We start from the raw sequence: 23,780 nt of genomic DNA on the forward strand, positions 1-23,780 counted from the left end.
TGTTATTGACACGCTATTTTAGCGGTCTGCAATATCCCACGTAGCGCATTTTCTACGGTACATGTTAGGCCGTGTCCCATAGGACGACATCGAAATAGGTACCTTGTACGTAGTATACGTACCTTACATACCTAGGTAGTATGTAGGACGACTAATAAAAATAAATGCATACTACCTAATCCGTAATTGGCTTCAAAACTTCAAAATACGCACTTACATCTTTCATCGGTGGATTTATCTAGATGATGTTTTGCTAAATATAAAATAACAAAACAACCTTATTTGAAGGACCTTAGATAGTAGGGATCTTAAGATGCATTGTAAACCAGCAGCGAACGTCGGGTGTACCTAAATATTGAGTTTGGCCCCATGCGCTAAATTGGGATTGACTTTACCTAGCCTCTAGGTAGAGCCCTACTAGGCCGGCTAGGTACCTAAAGACCAAGTCCCTAACACATTCGCATCATTCCCGCATTAGCCCCACCTTTACTTCCAATGGAGCACCGCGACCCTGCATACTGTTGCCAGCCTAGCTCTATAGCTAGTTCAGGTAGTTTACTAGTTGGGAAGGATCATCGCTGCTGACAACGGAAGCTGCTGATCGTGAGATTTTTTATTTTTTTTCTTGTTATGATTTTCATTGTTCGGAATCGGCACCGCCTGTCTCACAATTTCACCTAACAAATTTCCGCATGTCCTCTTATTTTTCCTTTTCATTTTGTCCAATTCATTCTTTTTTTTTTTTTTTTTTTGCTTGGTTTCTCTCCTCAGAGGGAGCTGAACTCTGAATGTATTTATAAATTACCGTATATCGGCAGAATTGAATTGCTATTATTCCTTTTTCTTTTTCTTTCTCTTCTGGTTCGACTCCCGTTCGAGTAAACTCAGGTTTCTTGGCATACATACGTCTCCCTGAGTCCCCTGTCGTGTCAGTTTATTAGGTGATACCCTGATCTGTCGAACTTGCGTGAATCCTTATCAGCGCTGTCTTTGGTGCTCTCTGCATCCAACCGAAATTTGAATCTGTCCACATATTTTCTAGACGAGTCCGGACGTACGACCTTCTGTAGACCTCGTCTAAATAAATCGACCTGTCGCGTTCCACCGTTTCCTTGCGCCTTGCATCGAAACACTGATATCTTCTCGTCAGCAAACGTTAGCCATACCGACTGGAAACCCCGATATCCGAGCCTACATCAGTAGAGTAAAAACGACATAATTATAAGTTCAGTTCAGTTTCACGAAACTGTTTGTTTGGCGTATTATAACACATCATGGCCGCGCCCGAGAACATCGACCATATCGAAGAGGATCCGCGTAATCCCTATGCCTCGGCCAATAGATGGAGGCACCAAGAGTCGTCATCTTTTGCTCGCGCTGCGATTGCGCGAGACGCCCATTCGTCTAGCGCAGACACGCAAGACCTCACAAACTTCCTGAACTCGGCGCGCGTCGAGGGTGATGGCTCAGGGGCTGGGAATTACAAGCCGATTATTGTCAGTAATAGTGATGGCGCGCATGACGGAGGAATTGTTGACGACGGGAGAGAGGTAGTATGTGGCCCTCTACTGAATTACCGCCGTATGGAAAACAGAACATGGCACGGAAGTGTTTTGCTTGTCATCAAGGGTGGTGGCAAGATCCAGAGGTTTCAGCCTACCTTAACTTTCAACCGCGTCGATATTTCTACCGGCGCCAATGGTACTAATGTCGCAGGTATCTGTCTCTATTCGGATCCTAGAAACACGTTTTGGCAATTTCCTCTTGTTTGCGACATGGATAATATCGAGACGAAATGGGCGTATTCGATTGCCGACGTTCGTTATAAAAGCGCTACACAACAGAAGACGAACTATTTCTTCATTCCAGCTATCGACGAGTCGATGCGAATTATGTTCCATTCGTGCAATGGCTTCAGTGTGGGCACGGACGAAGACGCCTGGAGTGGCCCGGCTTTATGGAATGATGTTCTAAGATGCCATGCCAAAACTCCTTTCCACGTAATGATAGGAGGAGGCGACCAAATTTATAATGACGGTATCCGTGTAAGCGGACCACTTCGTGAATGGACCGATATAGGCAACCCCAAGAAGCGCCGTGATTTTCCCTTTCCAGAAAGTCTGCGAGCAGCTTGCGATGATTACTACTTGAATAATTATATACGGTGGTATTCAACGGAACCGTTCGCCACCGCAAACGGGCAAATACCGCAGCTAAACATTTGGGATGACCATGATATTATTGACGGCTTCGGGTCCTATGTCAATGAATTCATGAAGTGCGATGTATTCCGAGGCATTGGTGGCACAGCCCATAAATATTATATGCTTTTCCAGCACCATTTACCGCCACCTATTTCGACATACACATCGGATGTACCCGCAACTACGGAGCACGGATCAGATCAGCACGATCCGGCGCAACTAGTGGATACGTTTGTGAGAGAACAATCTTTCGACTCGTCCTATATTATTGGTAGCAAACCTGGACCATATGTCGCCCAACACTCGATGAACATGTTTGCCAAGCTAGGTGCCAGAATTGCGTTCATGGGCATTGATGCTCGTACTGAGCGCACACGACACCAGGTTAACTATCCTGAGACGTACGACCTCATTTTTGGTCGAGTGAGGGATGAACTAGGAGCCGCAGCAGCAGCTGGTAGACCTTTTAGGCACCTGATTCTATTGTTAGGCATTCCGATTGCGTACCCGGTAAGGCTTTTGTATTCCTTGAAGTATAGCACTTGGCTAACATATTTTTAGCGACTTACTTGGCTGGAGAATGTGTTCACCAGTCCCCTTATTGCGCCCGTTAAATTTTTGAACCGAAGATTTGGATTCGGTAAGTAACGCCCTGGTTTGTGTAGCGATCTAAGTTACTCATGGACATTATAGGCGGTGGCGTATTTAATCACTTCGACGGAAGCGTAGATCTTTTAGATGATTTAGACGATCATTATACCGCCAGAACCCACAAGAAAGAGCGAAACAATCTGATAAAGCGACTTCAGACTGTCTGCGCAGACTTCTCGGTCCGTCTCACTATTCTTGGAGGCGATGTCCATTTAGCAGCTCTCGGACGGTTCTACTCAAACCCAAATTTGCACATTCCCGTGGAGGAAGACCACCGATATATAATCAACGTGATATCTTCCGCGATAGTCAACAAACCTCCACCAACAGCTATTGCTAACCTCCTAGCAAGCCGTAACAAAATTCACCACCTTGATGCGAACACGGATGAGACGCTCATGGCCCTCTTTGATAAGGACCCAGGGAATTCCAACAAGACGCGCTCGTCAAACAACGTTACGATGCCTAGCCGAAATTTCGCTATGCTCACGGAGAATTCGCCAAACAACAGGGGTACGGCTGCTAATGGCCACGCAGGGCCGGAGGATGCCAACCCATCAGAAAATCAGTTCGATGGCAAGGATGGACACTCATTCCTGTCCAAAGGCGAGCTTGGCGCGGGCACCAAGCACAAGGCAGCGAATTTCGAGACGCACGGCAAAGATAACGACGGTGGTCTCGACGTCTGCATTCGAGTAGAGATCGATCAGCACGATAAGGAGGGTAAGACAGAGCCGTATGGTCTAACGATCCCGGCTCTGAACTACGAAGCTGGAAAATTCAGTATCAACGCGCACTCTCATCATCTTCGCCATCACCGAAGCAGACCAGACACGGCCGGCGCCGCGAGCTCTTTCGCTCCAAGTACGGCTCCCTCGTTGCCCGTCTCGGCGCCTGAAGCTGCTCACTGATGTGGGCTCAAATAGGGCAGGATTGGTCCACTATGCGAGGTAGACTTCTCAGTCGATGCTCACCGGTTGTCTTACATGGAACACGCAGACACCAGCCACAGCCGAGATAGGGGCGCATACGTTATGTAATTATTTATACCCCGTGTCTGAATATGTTTGGAAAACGGATTAGGAATACAAGAGCACATTTAGATTCAGTGATCGAAGGACGAATAAATACCCCAGGGAAATGACTACTATATTGCAACAGTTTTTCGATTTCCCTTTGATAATCTTGTGCTTTTATACACGCCACTGCTGATAACGTTGTTAACAGTTTGTTATATATATCTAATGTATGGTATGCAAACCGGCGCTTTCGCATCATTCGTTATTCTATTGATCCAGGAAACCCCAAGCAAAGATCATATACTCGTTATCGAGATTACTCCACAGTTGGCGGATCAAGAGTAAAATCTATTAGGAATTGCCAAGACTAAAATGGTCTATTCGGACAGCCGCCGGTATAAGTCCAACGGCCAACTAAGAGCCAACTAGGAATAGTAAAGCGGCTCAAGAAGCTCATGCCGAATTCGGCTTATCGGGAGGAAATATGAAGTTTCCCATTGGCGGTTCCTTTCAATTGGGATCTCGCGCTTTCTTTGCCCCGCAAAGTCGTTCGTTTTATGCCGTTGCAAAGCGAGCCCATACATCATAACCATCGGAGTTGAAGCGCCGATGAGACTTTGCGAGTTGAATTTTGGTATTTGATAAGTAGCTAGGTTGCTCGCCAAATTGACTGATAGAAATTGTTTACCTAAACTATAGTAACATTGTAAGATACCCCCCTCTTGCTGCTGCAGCTCCAACGTACATACTTCGCCATCCATCGATTTCCTAGACCACAATCGACACCGGCGATATTTGTTTTCTTTCTCTTCATATAGCCAACACCAATGGCATCTGCACCAAGAGGCTATGGCCTTGCAAGGGCAATGCAGAGCTCGGCTCTATCGTCGAGGGTTTGTTCCAGATGTCTACCAACTCTTCGATCCCCGAAGAATCTAAGGGCCTTGAGTACGACAAGCGCTAGGACGACTTCGTTGGCTACTTTCAAGATACCAAAGATCGCAAATGAGCCTAACGTACGTTTAGTCTACATACATACTTGCCGGTCTCAGGAATTGTCGAGCGAATAACTAACAGGAGACATAGCATGTATACGCAAAGGGCTCCGCACAAAGAGCAGGACTCCTTGCTACAATTGAGACTCAACGGAAGAAGGGCACGATAGACATTCCTCTTGTAATAGGGGGCAAAGAGGTATGTATAAGACAAACACCAATTCGCACGTTTGCTCTGTAGATTAATCTCCTGTACAGGTCAAAACATCACAAAAGCTTACACAGCATAATCCTGCCGACCACACTGCTCCGATAGCGAAATATTCCGTAGCCAGTCCCTCCGACGTCAACAAAGCCATCGAGGCAGCTCTAGCCGCCAAGCCGGCATGGGAATCGCTCCCCTTCGCCGACAGGGCTGCCGTTTTCCTCAAGGCAGCTGATCTCATATCCACTAAGTACCGATACGAGATCATGGCCACTACCATTCTCGGCCAGGGCAAGAACGCTTGGCAGGCCGAGATCGACGCCGCAGCGGAGCTATGCGACTTCTTGCGCTTCAATGTTCAGTATGCCGAGGAATTGTACGCACAGCAGCCCGCCCACAACTCGCCTGGTCTGTGGAACCGTACCGAATACCGTCCGCTAGAAGGCTTCGTCTACGCCGTCAGCCCCTTCAACTTCACTGCTATCGGCGGCAATCTAGCTGCGACTCCCGCGCTTCTGGGCAACGTGGTGGTCTGGAAGCCTTCCGACTCCGCGGTTGCAGCGGGCTATCTTCTCCACAAGATCCTTCTCGAGGCGGGTCTCCCCGAGAACGTGATCCAGTTCGTACCCGGAAACCCCGAGGAAGTGACCAAGGCAGTCCTCGCGCATAAGCAGTTTGCCGCGCTGCACTACACCGGCAGTACCGCCGTGTTCCGCAAGCTGTACGGCCAGATCGGCCAGGGCATCGCCGAGTCCCGGTACCTGGGGTACCCGCGCATCGTGGGCGAGACGGGCGGCAAGAACTTCCACCTCGTGCACCGGTCGGCCGACGTCCAAAACGCTGTCGTGCATACCGTCCGCGGCGCCTTCGAGTACTCGGGCCAGAAGTGCAGCGCCACGAGCCGCCTGTACGTCGCCAAGTCCATCTGGCCCGAGTTCAAGGAGAAGCTGGTCAAGGAGACCAACGCCCTCAAGGTCGGCAACCCCTGGGACCCCGAGACCTTCATCGGACCCGTCATCCACGAGCCTAGCTTCAAGAAGCTCAGCGGCGTCATCGACGCCGCGAAGAACGACCCCGAGCTGGAACTCCTCGCGGGAGGCAAGTACGACGGCTCGAAAGGGTACTTCATCCACCCGACCGTCTACCGGACGACCAACCCGGCGCACAAGCTGCTGTCGACGGAGCTGTTCGGGCCGGTGCTCACGACGTACGTGTACGACGACACGACGGGCGACCCGGAGAAGGCGTTCGCGGAGGCGTGCGAGCTCGTGGACCGGACGAGCGAGTACGGGCTGACGGGGTCGGTGTTCGCGTCGGACAGGCACGCGATCCGCGCGGCGGAGGACGCGCTGCGCAACGCCGCGGGCAACTTCTACGTCAACTGCAAGAGCACGGGGGCGGTGGTAGGGCAGCAGCCGTTCGGCGGCGCGAGGGCGAGCGGGACGAACGACAAGGCGGGGAGCATCAACATCATCAGCAGGTTCGTGAGCTTGCGGAGCATCAAGGAGGAGTTCTTGCCTAGTACCGAGGTGGAGTATCCTAGCAATGAGGTTTGAATATATATATAAAGAATTGCTAGGGGGGCTGTTAGAGGGCTATATCGGGAGATGGATGTTTCCCTAGGTACCTAAGGTTAGGTACCTAAGCACGTAAGCTGAGGAAGTGTTCAAATAGGGAGAGGGAGATGGGGCGGGAGCGGGTCGTGAATATGGTCGTTATTGAGGCTTTGCAAGATAGTGATCGGTGGTTCGTGGTCGCTATCTGAGATATGAAATATGATATATGTACATACATACATACATACATACATACATACCTCATACATACTGTACCTGAGCGGGAGGAATGGCATGGAGCGTATGTACTGAATGAAATTGAAGTCATGACATATGATGCTACTCTTGAAGGCATCCGAGAGAGTTCTGCATCCCGTTTTCATGGCAGATGATATACTCTGAACCCTACGTGCACCTAACGTAAGAAGTCACATAACTATTTGCTCGTGAGCGTTGCTAATCAAATTCCATGTCTCGCCACGCCATATTCGCATTACAGGTAGGTACTTTACATGGGCCCAGGACGGCGTCTAACTACCTAGGTAGGTACCTAAGTACCTAACCTTACCTACCTTTTAAGTGGTATAGATGAACGTAGATGAGCGTACAGTGTAATAACAGACACAATAGGGGTTTGATTAGATTAGAACGTTATATCCAAGGTTTCCACATCTCTGCAGCTCTTTTAATTAAGGGTTCTCCTGGTATTCTTGCGGTGCCTTTCAGATCTGAGGTTGAATAATATAGGATGACCTTAGTACACCCCATGAAGATATCATGACTTCAAATCAAGCTTTTTCGTCAAGAAACAATCATTTCTCTCCTTGCCTTGTCCTAGTAGGAATATGCACCACAACCCAATGCCCCCACTTTGCGCTGCTGTCAGTTGAATGCAAGATAAGCTGTCGAAACTGTGGTAATGAGGTCTCCAAAATAGGCATGAAGTTTAAATGAGTAACTGAATGGTGTTACGATATGCCCGCGGGTGTTCCTGAGATGTGCCGCCGGCTTGCTCGTAGATCGCAGATCATCCTTCAGCCGATGCGTTTTAAGATTAACATAATCCTACCTAAGGTAACCAACTGTCCTAAACTTAGGTAGCTAGGTTGCACCGGTGCTGCTATAAAGACTGCATATTGACGTCTTCGAAGTTCCGGGGGAGCACAACTTTGGGAGAAAGCATGAGCTGAAAGCCTCCAAAAACGTAACAATTTCCACTCGACCGATAGAAAGCTGGGCCATGGAGCTTACTATGACCTGAATCCTACTGTTACCGGGCCGCAGTTAGTCGAGATACAGCTCTCGAAGAATGCCTTGAGCCACACCAAATTCGAGGCTGTCTTCAGCTCATTTTACTTTATTGTTTCAATGTAACAGTTCTGCATAACCGTCGGTCACTAGTTACAGACGCGTAATATGGCTTAGTAAATGCTGCTGGTTTTTCAAGCCAGATCCTATCCAAAATCCGATAGAAGAAGCATGCTTTATAAGGAGTCTTTTTTCGAGTTATGTTCAAACGGTTACCTTAGGTACCTACCTACCTAATGTACACAATACCAGCTGACCCCTGAGATATACGCCTCGCCTTTGAAATCTATTAGACTGAAGCCCGTTCATACCGATTGATTAAACTCCGTTACTACGCGCAGGACTTTTTGCACACGCCTCTTTGCCTCAGGTACTCGTTATGCCCAAAACCAAATTATATTAGTTTTAGTTTCAGTTTTACGCGGGTAACTCCCACAAGGCTACTCGAAGTATGTTTGTGAGGTTATATATGGAAAGGATAGTCGTAGGCGAGAAACGACGATAAGTTCACTTATCATATCTTTTCTGTGCTGTTAGAGTTTATGTGTACATAGGTATATTATATCAATAATGTTGGTAAGATGAGTCGGACGCGTTAAGTGATCCCAGTTCGAATAACTGCGCAAACTAACCTAGTAACCTAGTTGCTTCGAGCTTCAACCCTGGAAGTTTGGCTAATTGGACAGGTAGTCTTGGTATAGGCCAGGATGTTACATTGGAGCCTCTATATAAATTCTCCGGAAGACATCTGCGAAGATGGTCCCAACCGAAGCAGCGTTTGAAGTTGTTTCTATGGCGTATGCACTCATAGGCTTGTCAGACATTTAGCATGCAGAGCAATAATCCTAATACTCTTGAGAGCTCCTAGACCAAGGGAAAGGCAGTACGGAGCATCACTCTGGGGATATCTCAAGTATACTCATATATACAGACGATGGAGCGTAGCGTATGGATTGTAAGTCGTAACAGGCATGCAGATAATTTTACATCAAATTACCTAGGTATCTCTGCGGATGCTGAATGAATGAGATCTCACTTCAATATATCAATATTCGGGCTTATTTTGTATGAGCTCGGTACTGAATAAGAGGGCTGAGTTAAATATATGGAGTTTCTGTCTCCTGGGCGACACGCCTTACATGTGCCCTTATATGAATAAACTGAATTCGATTAGCACTATTAATTCAGCAACAATGTATTCAAGAAATGCTACTGCAAGGGGTAGTCTTGCGTATGTAGAAAGTTGAATTTGTGCGAGGCTTGACGAGACTGGAAAGCTGGTTGTATATGTTTTTGCAAGTAGTAACTACATTTGTATAAAGATTTACTTAATATTAAATCTACTATATAAGTCCATAACAACTTTTTACGATACCCCCCTCCCCCCTATTAGCCTTTATTGGGTGGATTAAGTGTGAGTTAGGGAAGGAGTCGCGATGATATCTAGCGGAGCTAAATATCTGAGTGACTCCTGACCGTGACATATACTACTAACCTCGAGGCGCTAGTGTCCACAATACTTTAAAGCTCTACTTTGTAGCAAAAAAAACTTCTGTACACCGCGCGAAGGTACTTCCATCTCCATACAATTTATATGTGTATGCAGGCACTCCTGATCCTTCCACAGACATTTTTATCATATTGCCTATTAAACCTACAATATAACCTCAAATTCAATTAACCCACCACAAGATCGGGCTACAGCATAACTAAACAATATGGGAGAAGAGAATATATATGACATAAGTGTAAATAGCCTTACTTTTCATTATTTTAGCTAACTATTTTTATAATGGGGAGGAATACAACACCAAGGCGAGGATTAAATACGTGGTTTGTATGGGTGGAGATAGCCTCATCTAGATTTATATACCCTGGCATGATTAGTTATCCACCAACGTCCACCCACCAAGACCTCTTGGTGTGGTGGGTTTAGTGGCTCCGAGCCTTTGGTGAACTATCATCATATAGTTAGGATATAATCATGGCTCGTCTACCAGTCGTCGCTATCGCCGCCTTGCAGAGACAGGCAGTGGCAGAAGTGAAACTCGATGGATTCTGGTTCGATGTACACGGCGCGATGTGCGTCGAGGGGCTCGACGATGTAGAGTACGAGGCACTAAAACGGTGCCGCGAGGTCATCGGCTAGCGCGTCTATTCTGGGATTCACATAAGGATATTACCTTCGTAGCACCTACGGGCTCGTTTAAAGAGTGTTTCGACCGTCACACAGCCACGTTGCCAAGAAGTGTTGGAGCATTAAGATGAAGCTATTGATTACGATGTATCTCGATGACACGTATGTCTCAGGAAGCGGCGCCAACATCAAAAATGGGCAAGTGTTCAGGTGGAAAGATACGTGCTTCAGATTGTTTACAAATAGCCTCGAGTCTTCCACCTCGAAGAAGGAGGAGAGACAAAGGACCTAGAGGCTTTTAGAGAATTATTATTGAATTTGAATACTCTGTTCCAAGCCCTCATTACAAGACCTTGCCACATCGACACTGCGCTAGCATCGGATAAACGACCATATTTCATCTCAGGGGGCTTGACGCAATTACTCGCGCGTCCGGAAGTCAAGTCTGAATCAGACCCAAAAGTTATCTATGCCAGCGTGCCGGGGTCTCACGCAGTCCAAAAAGCAGACGAAGCAGGTATTGCAACGACTGTGACGGTAACAGCTGGGGCTGAAGTAGACGACCTTCATGCTGGACTCATTACTATGACGGGACGGGTGCATTCGATAAAGCATGGCGATAGCCACGCGGAGATTGAGGTCGTGCAGCAACTCGGAAGCATCTTCACGATCCTTACTAAACTGCGTACACCCTACCACCACGAGAACGATTTTACGGAATCAGACCTCGGCCCCCGCTCCGCAGGTATCGTCATCGCCAAGATCGGGTATCTAGAGCCGGAGCTATACGACATGGCTGAGGATTGGATGCTTGGTCTTACCCCTGGCGGCGTTGATCAAGATCTAGAACGGTTGGGACATAAGCGAATTTGAGGATCCGGATCTTTCTGCAAGGTTGATTCCAACGTCCGATGAGCCCTTATAGAAGTTGTGGACGAACAATGACGAGATATACCTACCTACCTAGGTGTCTAGGTAGTTGATATAATATTAATAAACGGAGCTTGTAATATTTGATATTTACCGTGTCATTTTTTTTGATCATACGCTATGTAGGTAGGTACCTAGTAAGCTATGGAAAACCTGCATGTACGTATTACACTACAGGTATGCCATATGTATGATGCATGCCACATGAGGTACCTACTGATGGTGGAGGAGGAAAGGGGGAGAGGGCACATGGCAAGTCAGCCTTATCAGGTACCCTATTATTAGCTTAAGGAATTAGGTATCTAGGTACCTGTACCTAATATATTAGTAACAGTTAAAACGACTAATACAACTTACCTAACCGTTAGGCAACTACCTAACCTACCTACCTCTAATACCTATAATATGAAGCCCTCATTCTCCCAACTTCAACAATTACAACGAATGATGTAACATCTTATTACTACGTATATATCTGTACACCCTTAAACCAGGCCGTCATGTGGGATTTGCCTGCCTTAACAGGAACGTGGATCCCCTTTCATTCGACGTTTACAGCTATAAGGGTTACATAAGGCGACGAGCTCAACTAGAGATCGACACTTAAGTTTGGATGCGGCTGAAGATACATCAAAATGTCGTGCGTACAAGCATATCGTATCGTGCGCCATCCGCATCGCAGGATTAAGGGAACCGGTTCAGCTTCGAAAAGATGCGTCACATCGGTCAGATTAGACGTTTCAGCTGAACTATTATAGTATCGCAATAACTCTGTCGGAGTCGAAAAGCACGTGGGTGAGCGGTGAGCACTATTTACATAGTATCCTGCCATCGCATCTTGGCCCCCAGTCAGTCTCCATAACCCGTCGCTCGCTAGCTTTATATTGGAGAAATACACGTGTAGCACGAGTACCGACAGGGCAGCGCTCGGATCAATTTTGGCTTCTTTCAGACCCCCCTTTCAGCCCGTTTGTCCTTGTTGCGCTATCCCTTGCAGCAACTAGCCTTGCCTAACTTAGGATAATCACTCGGACAACACGATACAACCGGATTCCGACCAAGTACCTGGTCCTTATCTTCTTCATACTATTTCTATCTAACTATACTTACTGTATAACTAATCATAGACTGCTAGGATATCTTACAAGTTACGACAACGCTAGAGCGGGCTCAGTTAACGTGCTTTTTTGCCAAGCGTTTGCCTCGCTCGGCCATCTGGGCTCCCGTTTTAACCCCCACGGAGACAGCATCAACTTTCTCTCATTTATTGGCTTGATATTCCTCCTCTTGAGCTTCTGCCAGCATAACTGACCGTCCCTTCTTTAAAATACACTGGGTCAGCTTAAGCCCGAAACGTGGCGCGGGATATGTAGCTTCCTTACCAAGTGCTTGTCGATTGTCCAAGTATCTCCCGCGTTGATGTATCACATGAGGCCAGCTATTCAACACCAATCTGCGGGGCCGGATGTGAAACGCACGGCGAACCAAGATGAACCGCGCCAAACTGTGGAGGGCGCCGATCACGATGGAGTTTCTATCGATGATTCCTCTCCAGGTTATAACGTGAAGATCGAGAGCCCAGACTCCAGTGCTAGCTTAGCTCAGTACGACGGAACGATCGGGTTTTCTCTAACTCCTTCGGAGCCGAACATTACAGGGGTAGATCGACCAAATACAATTGCTAGCCGCTACACACCAGGCTCCTCATTACCATATAGAAGCTCGGCTACAACTAAACACGAGGAAGAATATGCAAGCCAAGATGAAATTTATTCCCCAAATCCTTTGGCACTCGCTGTTCGCCCGGTGGAACCGGTACAACACAGTAAAACTCCAACACGCCACCAACTTCAACCGGAGATATGGGAACTATACAAGGAAGAGATACATGAACTTTATATCGAAGAAAACAAACCATTAAATGAATTGATGGATATAATGCAAGCTAAGGGGTTTAAAGCTACGTGAGTACAAGTATTTCGCGAACCGCAAGAGTCCTACCTAATGCTAATATTTTTATAGTCCCCGGATGTACAAGGTAATGAGAAAGAACTCACCGGATATACCGTGGAAAGCGAAGTTAACCGTGCATAGGCTAAGTTTGCACAATGGGGGTTTGTTAAGAACAATAAGAAGAGGGACGTGGCCATGATGCTGCGATTGCAACGTGAGCGCGGGGCTGTGGGCAAGCCTACTACTTTTCGTCGCCACGGAAGGTCGGTTGACATTGAAACATACATGAAGCGAAAGGGAATCTCAAGCCTTGAACTGGTTACACCCGCCGCTGATGTTGATGTTGATGTTGACTTACCCGAATACCTGCGGGCACTCACACCTCCACCCGTTGAACCTCAGCATATGACTTTACCATCTCATCTCCATGCCCAAGAAATCCTTGTTTCATGTTTTAAGGATCTGACTTTAAGCTGGAGTGACTCGTTAGAATCGCCTGTATCCTTTGAGAAAGACTTCAACCTTTACTTCGACGGCGAACTATGCGAGGCTACTAGGGACTTCAGTAGGGCTTGCTGGTTCTTCTCGAGGAACCATAACCCCCTTGGTGCTGTGCTTAGCCAGCGCGCCTTCAGCTCGTTACACTTGCTTATCAAGACACCCTCTGCACTTGGACTATTCGACTTGCTAATAGCCAGTGTAATATCTCCCGATTATGGGCTTGCCAAGGAATTATGGAGATATCTAGCAGGATATGCAGAAGCTGTATTGGGGACATCGAGTACCTTCTACCGACTATTTACTGCGATATACGATGTCTTTCGTAATGATTCGCTGGAAACTGGTGTGGATTTCATCTTTAGCTGCATGGAGAGCATATTGGACATGTTGCTCGAGACGAATGACTTCTCTCAAACTGTCGTACCAGCCATCAGTTTGTTCCTACTAGGGGACCTAATTCTATTCAACTCGAAAAGGACTAATCTTCCATCACTCCAAAGAGTAGTAGCTTCGTCATCGACCATATTCGATTCTCACGGTAGGTCACACTCACCGGATCTCATGTTGCTTCTCGAGCCGACGGCGTATGTCTGGCAGAAAGGACCCCTCGATGCGCGTTCGGTTAAACTAGCCGGTGTTGCACTTCGGCTTGACATATCAGATCGGTACGATTGGACGAGTTGGGTATCCTGGCGTGTCATTGCTCAATATCATAGAAGCCGGTGTGGTACAGATAGCTCTGCTGTAAAAGATCACCCGCGGCACGCACTGGCGCGATACGCTTTAGAAAGGGCTATCGATGCCGCCGAAGCTGGACGTGGCTTTGGTGATACGCAAATATTTGAGAATATGCAGTTGCTAGAATCCTGGCACCGCGAAGCTGGTGATACAGTCCAGGAAGCAATGGTACGACGCCGAAGAGAGAAGAGCTTGAAGGATTACCTGGAGTCGCTACTACGAAGTCGTTTAGTAGAAATGCCGAATACTCCAACTTCGCAATGAAGTCTTGACTCGGGGGTTTTACTGATTCAGCGGGAGTACTCGTCTTGTTGTAAATGGGATCTAATCATATTTGATGTATTTGAGGTTAAGGCATCACACTTCAATTTGTCCGAGGAGACAAGGACGAAGATGTATTATAGCAGGTCATTATTATACTAGGTACATGAAATAGGTAGCAAATAAAAGCGTGCTGTTCGTTGTATTCATCATACGTAAAGGGTGCATAATTTCGATAATTCAACAAACTTGAAGGCTCATCCCATCATACCATAAAATATTCATTCCCAATTCAATGGACCCCAACATGATACTAAATAACGAACGCCAGAAATAATCAAGAGCTCAGCCCCATGCTTAACAGGTAGGTACCTCATATACCAGCGAAGTGCCGCTAAAAAGCCAGGTAACTGAAAAGAATTTCAAAGTTGAGCAAAAAGCATGTGCCTAACTAAGACGCTGCTATAGCAGCAATACCCTTCTCCTCACACCACTCCCTAAAATCCACGTGTCTGCGCCCCTTGCGCGCGTCCTCGGCCGCGAACACGATCGCGTGGCTGCGCACGATCTCCTCCAAGCTGCAGCCGATGAACTCGGCCTGGGCGCGCGGGGCCTCCCACCCGTGGTTCTTGACGCGGTCGACCGCCAGCACGAACTGCCGGGCGATGCCGTGGTCGCCGCCGCCGTGGCCCCCGCTCTCCAGCTTCGGCGTGTACCTCCGCGTCCCGCCCGTCGCGTAGTCCTCCACCGCGATCGTGTACGAGTCCGCGCTGACTTCCCCCAGCGTCCCGTAGATGCTCGTGAACCGCTCGCACTGCCGCTTTGTCTGCGCGACCATGTGGAACGTCGCTTGCTTGGCCCCGCGGCTGCCTACCGAATCTGTGGCGGCGGCGGAACCGCTTGTCGAGGGCAGGGGGTCGTCGTCCCATCTTATCGTGACGACCTGCTCGTCGCACACGTCGTTGTCGCTCTCGAACACGCACCTCCCGAACCAGTTCTTGGCGTCGACTTCCGCCTGCGGCGTGCCCGCGTCGTAGTCCTCGGCCAGGCGCGCCAGCAGCGCGGGCCGCGCGCGCTCGACGTCGCCGCCGAAGCTCTCGATGTCCGGGAGCACGATGCTGACGGGCCAGCCGCGGTTGCCCGTCTCGAGCCCCGCGTGCCGCGGGCCCTCGTAGATGCGCCGGCTCGAGTAGAGGCACCCGGGCTCCGCGGGGCACCGCAGGCAGTTGGTCGCGTCGCCCGCGGCCTTGGGTTTCCGGCTCTTGCGGAAGAACTGCAGGGACCCCATCGACGACACTTCGGCGGGGATGTGCGGGGGCTCCGACTCCTCGTCGGAGCCGGGACGCGCCGGCGAGCACAGGAGCCACAGCAGGATGTCCATGTCGTGGCAGCTCTTGGCGAGCAGGGAGGGCGCGGTGGTCGATTCCTTGCGCCAGTTCCCGCGCACGTACGAGTGCGCGAAGTGCCAGTATCCGACGGGCTCCGTGTGCACGACGCTCAGGATGTCACCGATCGCTCTATCCTCGAGCAGCAGCTTGCGGAGCAGCATGTTGTGCGGCGAGTACCGCAACACGTGGCCGACGGAGAACACTGTGCGAGAGCGCGAGGGGGCTAGGGCGTTGTACATAGCGATGCACTGGTCCAGGGTCCCCGCGAGCGGCTTCTCGCACATGATATGCAGGCCGAGCGGGGCGAGAGCGAGCACGACGTCGTGGTGCATCTCGTCGCGCACGCACACGAAGGCGGCGTCCACGCCCTCGGGCACACCTTCCTCGCCCGCGGCTTCGCGCTCGCGCCGGCGTATCTCCCATTGAACGAAATCGCGCCAGCCGTGGAAGCTCGAACCCTCGGGGGGCTCCTTGCCGTCGCGCCGGATATACATGCGCACGAACTCCTGACGCTTGTACGCGTGTGGTTCGCAGACGGATATTACGACGCCGTTGCTGGATTCCGCGATGCACCGGCTGTAAGTATGACCCCGCGACCCGGCTCCGATAATCAGGATGCGCGGCGGGCTCGCGGACATAGGCGGCGGGGTGGGCGGCCGGATTCCGTTCGCCGGGGGGCTATTGTTGAATTCTGACGGCGCGTCGTCTTGGACATTGTGCGGAGCCATGGCGAGTTATATATAGGTACCTAGGTAGATATGTGGGTAGTATGGGAATACTACCTAAAGTTAAGTAGATCTAACCTTAGGATGTTCGAGTCGACAGCGTGAAGAATTTAGGTAGAAATGGAGAATTAGATATGGAACCCCGGATACGGTCCGGCAGAAGAAGTAGGTTAGGTACCTGTACCCGGCCTTCCTTCTGCTAACGCTGCTACGGTCCCCCGATGTCCCCACCTGCACAGGATGGCCAGTAAGAGGGCGCTACTAACAAATTGCTAGAGGTCTGATAGGCCGAGCCAAATCCCCCAGTCCCCACCCGACCCCACTATCTTCAATTCGTTGATAGAAGCAGCATAGACTCTAGAGGGCGCCGAAGGGCCAAAAATAGAGTCAATTTGCGATGCTAAGTACCTAGGTAGGTAACATATTTGTTACTAATTATAAGCGAACAAAGGAGAATTTAACGAACTACGACGTTGCCTGTGAATGCTTCTTTGTTTGAGCAATGTGTTATTCACCGGGTGACATCATTAGGTAGACTTGGCATTAGCTATATAAGCCAGACTAACGCCAGAATTTAACAATTAACCACAAGAGGGCGTGTAACTCAGTGGTAGAGTGCTCGCTTTGCATGCGAGAAGTCCAGGGTTCGACTCCCTGCTCGTCCATTCCTTTTTTCCACTTTTTTTTTTTCTATTCCACTATCTTTTTGAAGCTAGTTATGCCAGAATTCAGGAAATACTTTATAGGAGATATTCCTTTACTTTTTCGAACTCAATTTTCTGAGAATGGGAAAATATGTTTTTACGCTTCGGTACATCTAGGTAGTTTTGGTGAGGTAGGGATATTATATTTATTTTTTCCTTCTGTCATCTATATGTGAGGCAACGCTGAGTTTAGTTAGGGGCCTCAGGTTGCGTCCAAAGGCCACATTAGGGCTTGTTCGGCTTTATATAGTCGCTATTCGAGAATAAGGAGATTATAGGAAGGAGTAGTTTAGGAGACGATGGCTAGGAGGCATGTCTAATAAGGACTTGTTAGGCGACACTATTGTTGAGTTAATTCTTGAAATGATCAAGAACTCTTAAATTGTAAGGCAGAAAGAATATGTTAGGAAATACACACATTGTCCGCGTACATCTTTGTTGCTTATATGAACAGCCTACGCGTTGCGCGACAACTGCATTATTCCCTTGGTCTCGCTATTTACTATATAAGGGCACCATGCATCCGCTCCCGCAGAAGTTTCTGCCGTCATATCGACAAGCTTACAGGCGTTGACTGATTAATCACCTAACAAGAAAACCGCAAGCTTTACAAGTCTTCCTAAGTAAGCACTTCACATAACCATACACGCCTACAGTAGACGTGACCCATCTCGTCCTCATCTTCATCTACCCGGATACTTTATCTACCGTTTTCGCTTCGGAGACCGACAGAAGAGTCAGCAAAATGACGTATAGAAAGAATCTCCGAAGAAGCGAATTCCTCCCCTGGGGTTGCATGGCGAAGTTTGACCCCGCGGGACTGCCCGTGTATGAGGCTACTGTACATCGGCCGGCGACGTGCGAGTGCGCCGCCCGTCGAGCCGAAATATTGATGTCTCAGCTGAAAGTTTGGGAAGGCGTCGACGCGGAAATGTTGCGGCTTGACGATTGGACCATCGCCCGTGTTATACTCATGCTGATCGACAAATGGGGTATAAGCGAGGCGGACCCGGACTGGACTGCCTGGCTCAAAACACATAGAAGCACCTAGCCAATGACAGACATCAAAAAGCTAAAGCCTCAACGTGCCTTGAGTATCGGCCTTTTGATGTCTACAAGAGTGAGGTTAGGATACGGGAAACTTTCCCCCTTGCTTCATGTTGATGTATGAAGATACCCTAGGTCTGCAATTTCCCCCTATATCGGGTGTGTTATTGCACGTCGCATTACCGCCGGAAACTTGATGGATTAATTTCCGTTAAATACGGCATCGTCGACGAAGAGAAAGAACAGATGTGTTCGACGAAAAGTAGAATTGAAAAAATAGCAAAAAGTAACCAACAATGCAGAAAGTACTAGTATCAATGGCTTGGTAGTTAAACGAACAAGAAGGGGAAATTAAGAGTTAGGTCCGGTGAACGAGGTAAAACTCGGCCGGGTGACAATACAACATTCCTGGGATGATGTTCCCATCTTGTCTGTGCTCATCACACATATACAGACGAAGAAAGAATGGTTCAACCACTCAACACGATGATGCACCGGGGGAAATTCTGAGGACTTGTAAATCATGGGGAGGAATGTTTGCATATCCATGTCCAAAGACAGTTCGACAGAATTAAACTCGGAGATAACTCTTACACCCCCTGTCGACCCCTATCCTCGCTTCTCCCTTCTCTAGCTCCTCACCCTCCTCTTCCTTCTTCCCCTACTCCTACGCCTTCACCCGCATGATTAATGGGCTCTAGGCCAGACGGCCGTTGTTGCATCGGGGAGTGCAAGGCTGGTCGCCAGGGCAGAGGGGCTGGCAGCCGCGGCCGTCGCAGGTGTACCTGGTCGGGTTGCCGTTGACGCAGACGACGTACAGGCCGTCCCAGTCGCAGTAGTCCCAGTTGCCGCCGTAGGGGCAGACGCCATCGGGCCGGGTTATCGACGTGGGGGCAGCTGCCGCGAGGCCGCAGAGGGCGGCGACGATGGAGATGACGCTGGTGAACCTCATTTTGACGGGGGGTTGTTGTTGTTGTCGTCGTCGGAATTAAAAATTAAGATTAGGTACTTTAAAAGTCTTAATGAGTGAGTGAGTGAGTGAGCGGTTGAGACTGTTGTTGTCTCGTGTAGAGCGAGTGGCTGGTTGATCCGATATAAACGAATGGAACGGATGTGAGAGATTGGCTAGTCGTAGTGGTGGTGGTGGTGAGAAAAGAAACGAAGTTGGAGAAGATCTTCGCTAGATTTTATATCCGTGATCTCGAACCCACGAATATACTCGCGATCATGGATAGAATCGAACCGCTCTAGACGGGATACTAGAAACGGGAATATACCGTACCTATACCTAGTTCCCCAGGGTAGTTGAATTAAGTCCTCTTAACCCCAAGCCCAACTCCCCTCAAGTGACATGGATTGCATTGAGCGATAGGACGAGCGGTAAGACCAGCGGTATGCAAAATAACGCTATGGCCCTACGCCCTAGCTAACGAATGCTCAAGCTTGCAGATAAATATTTCGTAGAGTTGTTTGTGTCTTTTCGTGATATCAAGATCGGCACTCGTTTAGCTACATTAGGTAGGGTAGTTTAAGTCTGGGGACTAGGCTGCTCAACTAGCTCGAAGGCGAACCTATCATATCCGATTGCTAACCTCTTTGCCGAATTTGGCGGTAGAGGTAGCTGGTTAGGCGAACTTATGGTGCAGCCCTATGGAATAATTGTATTCCGATGGATAGCATCTTATAACTAATATATATACAAACTATCTTTAACTACTATTAACCGTCTTTGGCTTTGAGTCAGTGTATCTTCGTAGCCATTTTAAAAGGCCTAACTGATCGGCAACAGCCATCGGATAGTTATTGACAGGTATGAGGGATATGTGGATACTAGAGGGGTCTATCGTCTATATAAAGAGTAGCCAATTCCTTCGAGGCAGGTTAGAAAGCTATGCGTTACTAAATCTCTATAGTAGACTGAATACTAGCCCCTGACACTCACGTTGTATACGACATCCATCACCGGGCATAACCTGATAAAAATCACATTTAAATAAGGACCAGGCTGCGCAACTGCTAGTGTATTTCACGTCGGGTGTCAATTTCTCTGCTAGGCCTCCTCTAGAACGTGCCTATGGCACGAAAGGTTATCCGAGGAAGCATATATGTACCTCATATAAGCCTCTGAGATATCTTCCGAACCAATATAATTAACTAGTAGGCCACCACCTTCGTAAAACACTTAGTTTTCTCAATGCCAGATTCACCTCCACATGTGCTTCATGTAGGGTCAGTTATCGCGTATTCTGCTTGCGAACCAAAAAAAAATGGGTATTCGCCAGAATGCCAAAAGACTGCTTGTCTCGGGCAAGCTATGCAGATCCTCTTCTACGTGGAGAATGCTAATGCCAACGACGAAACCAACGTCGGGGCTTTCAGCTGTTCTGCTAGGAAGATTTTGTTAGCTGAAAATTCAATACAAATGATGAATGTTGGAAAATAGATGGAATTACCAAAGAAGAGGCCTTTGAGGCCTTTTAATCCGAAGACTTTGCATCTTCGTCGCTTGAATCATCCGAGCTTGAGTCTTCCGAACTGGAATTTTCTAAGCTGGAATCATCCTTGCTCGAATTTTTGCTGGATTTTTTCTTGCTTGACATTGTCTCGCTTGAGCGTTGATTATTTGAATCCTGCTTACTTGGGAAAGCCTGGCTTGCATCTTCCTTCCTCTTGCTTGAAGGTTTGAATGACTTGTAGTTTGCGAACTTGAAGTCTTGGCAGTTTTTCCCGGGCGTCTTGCTAGAGTGGTACAGCATGTCAAACTGGTTGCGGGTCTCAGGATCAGGATTGAAAATGACCCGTCCTGGTCCGGATCTTCCCTTGGACATCTGGTCCCAGTTCTGACCTCTTCCAGGAACTACGGGGTATTCCTTCCCTTTTTCTTTACTTTGTAGGCCCTGAAGTTCCTCTTTATTCTTGAATGTCTGGGGATACTTTGTTTTCCTGGTCCGAGATGTCGGATCATCTGCTTGCTCCTCCGGTGCTTCCTGAGCCTGGCGGCGTACTTCAGTTGCGATCAAATAGTGGTTTGGGTCGTCACTATCCAATTCGGTACATGAATACTGAAACTGGGTGTTAGGGATATTTTAAGTTGGAATTGCAAGTGATTATTAACTTACCACCGACTCCCCTGTAACAGGTCCATCTTCGTTCTTGACCTTGGCCGCAATGGCGGTATTGATGGGGGGGCGGTCTCTTCTTCTGCTTGCCCTTCCCGTTGTTCTTGCTACCACCATCCATGGCTAGCGCAAGATCCTAAGCTAAAAATAGAAACAGCCTGCATTAGCCTACATTGGCCTGGACAGGGATCATCGCAAAGGCAGATCTGTTCCACTTTTACCCGCTGGTGTGGATTCTTATACCATAGTAGTAACACCATAATAGTAATTGATGATTGATGGGAGATGTAACATACCTAGGTCGGAACGTAACTTAAGAAGAAAGCAATGGTCTGAAGTGAGCTTCATGCGGAAAGGATGCTACGGGAGAGGATAAAAAATATAATTAAGAACCTCCTAGGTAGGTATGTTAGGTACCTATATAGCATATTCTCAATTGATCTAATTCTTCCTCAGGCGTAGATACATAGGTACCTGCTCTCGCCGTAGCAACCTTAGTAAAAGGAAGGAGCATTTCGATATGGTACTTGAGGTGCTACTGCACTTGTTTGCATATACAAAATCTAACGACCCAATAATAAGAGATACTTACCTAAAGCTATTGATCTTATCTCAAACAAGTTAGAAGGTACAAATAACAAATAACAAATAACTGAACAATATCCCACTTTCCTAAATTATTGTGACTCAAGTGTAGTTTCCCCAAGTTCGATATCTTTAAAGGTACCTACTATCTTAGTGACCTGATGCAGGTACGCATGCACAAGGAGTGGACCCTTTCTATTTAATTGTATGTACCTAAGTACCTAACGTAACGCACCTACCCAAATTTCTCAGCTCTACCTAATTCTTTGAGTTACATCCTTGCATGCACCCCACAATAAAGATCTTGCCCCACTCTCCATCTTCTACATTGACCAAGCTAACACTGTCATATAAATCACTACAAAAGGACCACCCATTTCCCAAAACTTCTCTCATCAAGAACAACTCCTCATTTATTTTCTGTACCTCTAAATTTCTCTTCATCAGAATCTCCACCGATTTGGCGGGAACATATGAAGTAGATTTTCAACACCTCAAACACGGGCGCCAATTCGTGGGAGAGACTTGCTCTTATATTCTGGAACTTCTAGAGTTCGAGCCGGGATCGCCGCCTCCGACCAGCCTGAGAGATAAAGCTGAGAATTTCGTTGATAGATTAGTCAAGCTTCCATCTTCCAACAAGTTAGGGTTAGGCCCGGATGATTTTGTGTGGTCATTCTGGGATGGCCTTCTCAACATAGCGAGCGAAGTTCCGCCCTGCAGTCCCCAGCAAGATGTTCTTGTCTACAGTGTGCTCATCCTGGAAACCATAGGAAGGAGTAATAAGGTATGGCTAACTTAGATTTCTATTTATGACCACCAATTAACTTAGTCCAGCCGGATAATAAAGTATGGAAGGACCTCCCTGGCTTTACTATGGCGGTGAGGGAATGCTGGAACCGCTGTAAGTACCTTTGTGCTATCTCTTCTATTGAAATGTGTTTCTAACCTTTCTGGTAGCACCAACTACTGACCATGGCGAGGATGACAAACCCGCAGACGAGTTTACTGAATCACAATGGCTAAACTTGAACTCGTTTGTGGCGAGGCTCGATGCCAGTCATAAAGAGGGATGGGGGCCATATCCGGTCTGGGAACTTCGAGATGGTCTGGAATCACCTCTATCCCCCGGTGGCGACTTGCCGACACCAAACACTAGAGTACGAGTTGCGATTGAGTGGATTTTACGGAGTCCCCTTCGTCTCTTCATCGACTCTCTACTCCATACTCACTCAGACCACTCGGAAGGGCCAGAAAAGAGTCGTTTATACCTTAGCGGGCCGTTATATTCCGGCGCGAATCACTATAGTCTCGAGCGATGGTGCTTTTGGAAGCGCCGACTCTCGGAAATAAAAACAGAGGTTGGCGAGGACCTGCATCCCGTAATTGACGAGGTAATAAACATCATGAACTCGACTGAGAAGAAGTAGGGGGGACGACTTGAACGTAATATGGATCAATCCAATTCGAGAGCCAAGAAAAAGGCCAAGTCAAAGGCTAGAGCTAAGGCTAGGGCCAGGGCCAAGGCTAAAGGCAAAGCCGAAGAAGAAACCGAAACAGAAGCCACGGCTAGCTCTGTGTCCGCTAGCGGCGAGCTTGGTGTGAACACTACCGAGGAAGGAGATCTGTCAAACGATGATAGTATAATGAATGGAGGAAATATGATAAAAAATCGTTAAGGGAGGTAGAATGGAAAACTATAACGAAACGGCCACCTGGTACTTTAAGAGTTACGGGATGACTCGAACTGGCAG

At 48.2% G+C, this 23,780-nt stretch overlaps 8 protein-coding genes and 1 non-coding gene across 9 annotated transcripts; 6 read left to right on the forward strand and 3 right to left on the reverse strand.

Moving 5' to 3' along the window:
• The first annotated feature begins 1,031 nt into the window (after nt 1-1,031).
• F4812DRAFT_399318 (uncharacterized protein) lies at nt 1,032-3,833 on the forward strand. The gene is made up of 3 exons (XM_047932191.1): nt 1,032-2,714; nt 2,766-2,844; nt 2,898-3,833. Exons 1-3 carry the CDS (start codon nt 1,275-1,277, stop codon nt 3,764-3,766), a joined length of 2,388 nt encoding a protein of 795 aa, XP_047789810.1. The 5' UTR covers nt 1,032-1,274; the 3' UTR covers nt 3,767-3,833.
• Nucleotides 3,834-4,417: 584 nt separating this feature from the next.
• Nucleotides 4,418-6,685, forward strand: F4812DRAFT_399320 (delta-1-pyrroline-5-carboxylate dehydrogenase 1). Its single transcript, XM_047932192.1, has 3 exons — nt 4,418-4,890; nt 4,961-5,068; nt 5,128-6,685. The coding sequence occupies exons 1-3, from the start codon at nt 4,702-4,704 to the stop codon at nt 6,628-6,630; spliced, it is 1,800 nt and encodes a 599-aa protein (XP_047789811.1). The 5' UTR covers nt 4,418-4,701; the 3' UTR covers nt 6,631-6,685.
• Nucleotides 6,686-9,922: 3,237 nt separating this feature from the next.
• Nucleotides 9,923-11,049, forward strand: F4812DRAFT_471531 (MlrC C-terminus-domain-containing protein; the record flags this gene model as incomplete). The annotated part of the gene is made up of 2 exons (XM_047939101.1): nt 9,923-10,075; nt 10,322-11,049. 2 exons carry the CDS (start codon nt 9,923-9,925, stop codon nt 10,946-10,948), a joined length of 780 nt encoding a protein of 259 aa, XP_047789812.1. The 3' UTR covers nt 10,949-11,049.
• Nucleotides 11,050-12,053: 1,004 nt separating this feature from the next.
• F4812DRAFT_399375 (uncharacterized protein) lies at nt 12,054-14,685 on the forward strand. The gene is made up of 3 exons (XM_047932193.1): nt 12,054-12,969; nt 13,028-13,043; nt 13,100-14,685. Exons 1-3 carry the CDS (start codon nt 12,425-12,427, stop codon nt 14,459-14,461), a joined length of 1,923 nt encoding a protein of 640 aa, XP_047789813.1. The 5' UTR covers nt 12,054-12,424; the 3' UTR covers nt 14,462-14,685.
• F4812DRAFT_429802 (NAD(P)-binding protein) lies at nt 14,654-16,750 on the reverse strand. The gene has a single exon (XM_047934302.1). The coding sequence runs from the start codon at nt 16,572-16,574 to the stop codon at nt 14,910-14,912; it is 1,665 nt and encodes a 554-aa protein (XP_047789814.1). The 5' UTR covers nt 16,575-16,750; the 3' UTR covers nt 14,654-14,909.
• Nucleotides 16,751-17,164: 414 nt separating this feature from the next.
• On the forward strand, nt 17,165-17,236 carry F4812DRAFT_t90. The gene has a single exon. It is a non-coding gene; the product is annotated as a tRNA-Ala (tRNA).
• A 1,722-nt stretch (nt 17,237-18,958) lies between these two features.
• Nucleotides 18,959-19,646, reverse strand: F4812DRAFT_399428 (uncharacterized protein). Its single transcript, XM_047932194.1, has 2 exons — nt 19,605-19,646; nt 18,959-19,340 (listed from the first exon to the last, which is right to left on the reverse strand). Exon 2 carries the CDS (start codon nt 19,272-19,274, stop codon nt 19,020-19,022), a length of 255 nt encoding a protein of 84 aa, XP_047789815.1. The 5' UTR covers nt 19,275-19,340; nt 19,605-19,646; the 3' UTR covers nt 18,959-19,019.
• A 1,153-nt stretch (nt 19,647-20,799) lies between these two features.
• Nucleotides 20,800-21,562, reverse strand: F4812DRAFT_459607 (uncharacterized protein; the record flags this gene model as incomplete). The annotated part of the gene is made up of 2 exons (XM_047937579.1): nt 20,800-21,384; nt 21,449-21,562. 2 exons carry the CDS (start codon nt 21,560-21,562, stop codon nt 20,800-20,802), a joined length of 699 nt encoding a protein of 232 aa, XP_047789816.1.
• Nucleotides 21,563-22,309: 747 nt separating this feature from the next.
• Nucleotides 22,310-23,705, forward strand: F4812DRAFT_459608 (uncharacterized protein; the record flags this gene model as incomplete). The annotated part of the gene is made up of 4 exons (XM_047937580.1): nt 22,310-22,813; nt 22,864-22,930; nt 22,987-23,408; nt 23,457-23,705. The coding sequence occupies 4 exons, from the start codon at nt 22,310-22,312 to the stop codon at nt 23,703-23,705; spliced, it is 1,242 nt and encodes a 413-aa protein (XP_047789817.1).
• Between the last annotated feature and the right edge of the window lie 75 nt (nt 23,706-23,780).

The sequence above is a fragment of the Daldinia caldariorum genome, assembly GCF_022478825.1.
Source record: "Daldinia caldariorum strain CBS 122874 unplaced genomic scaffold F4812scaffold_9, whole genome shotgun sequence".
Classification (NCBI taxonomy): domain Eukaryota; kingdom Fungi; phylum Ascomycota; class Sordariomycetes; order Xylariales; family Hypoxylaceae; genus Daldinia; species Daldinia caldariorum.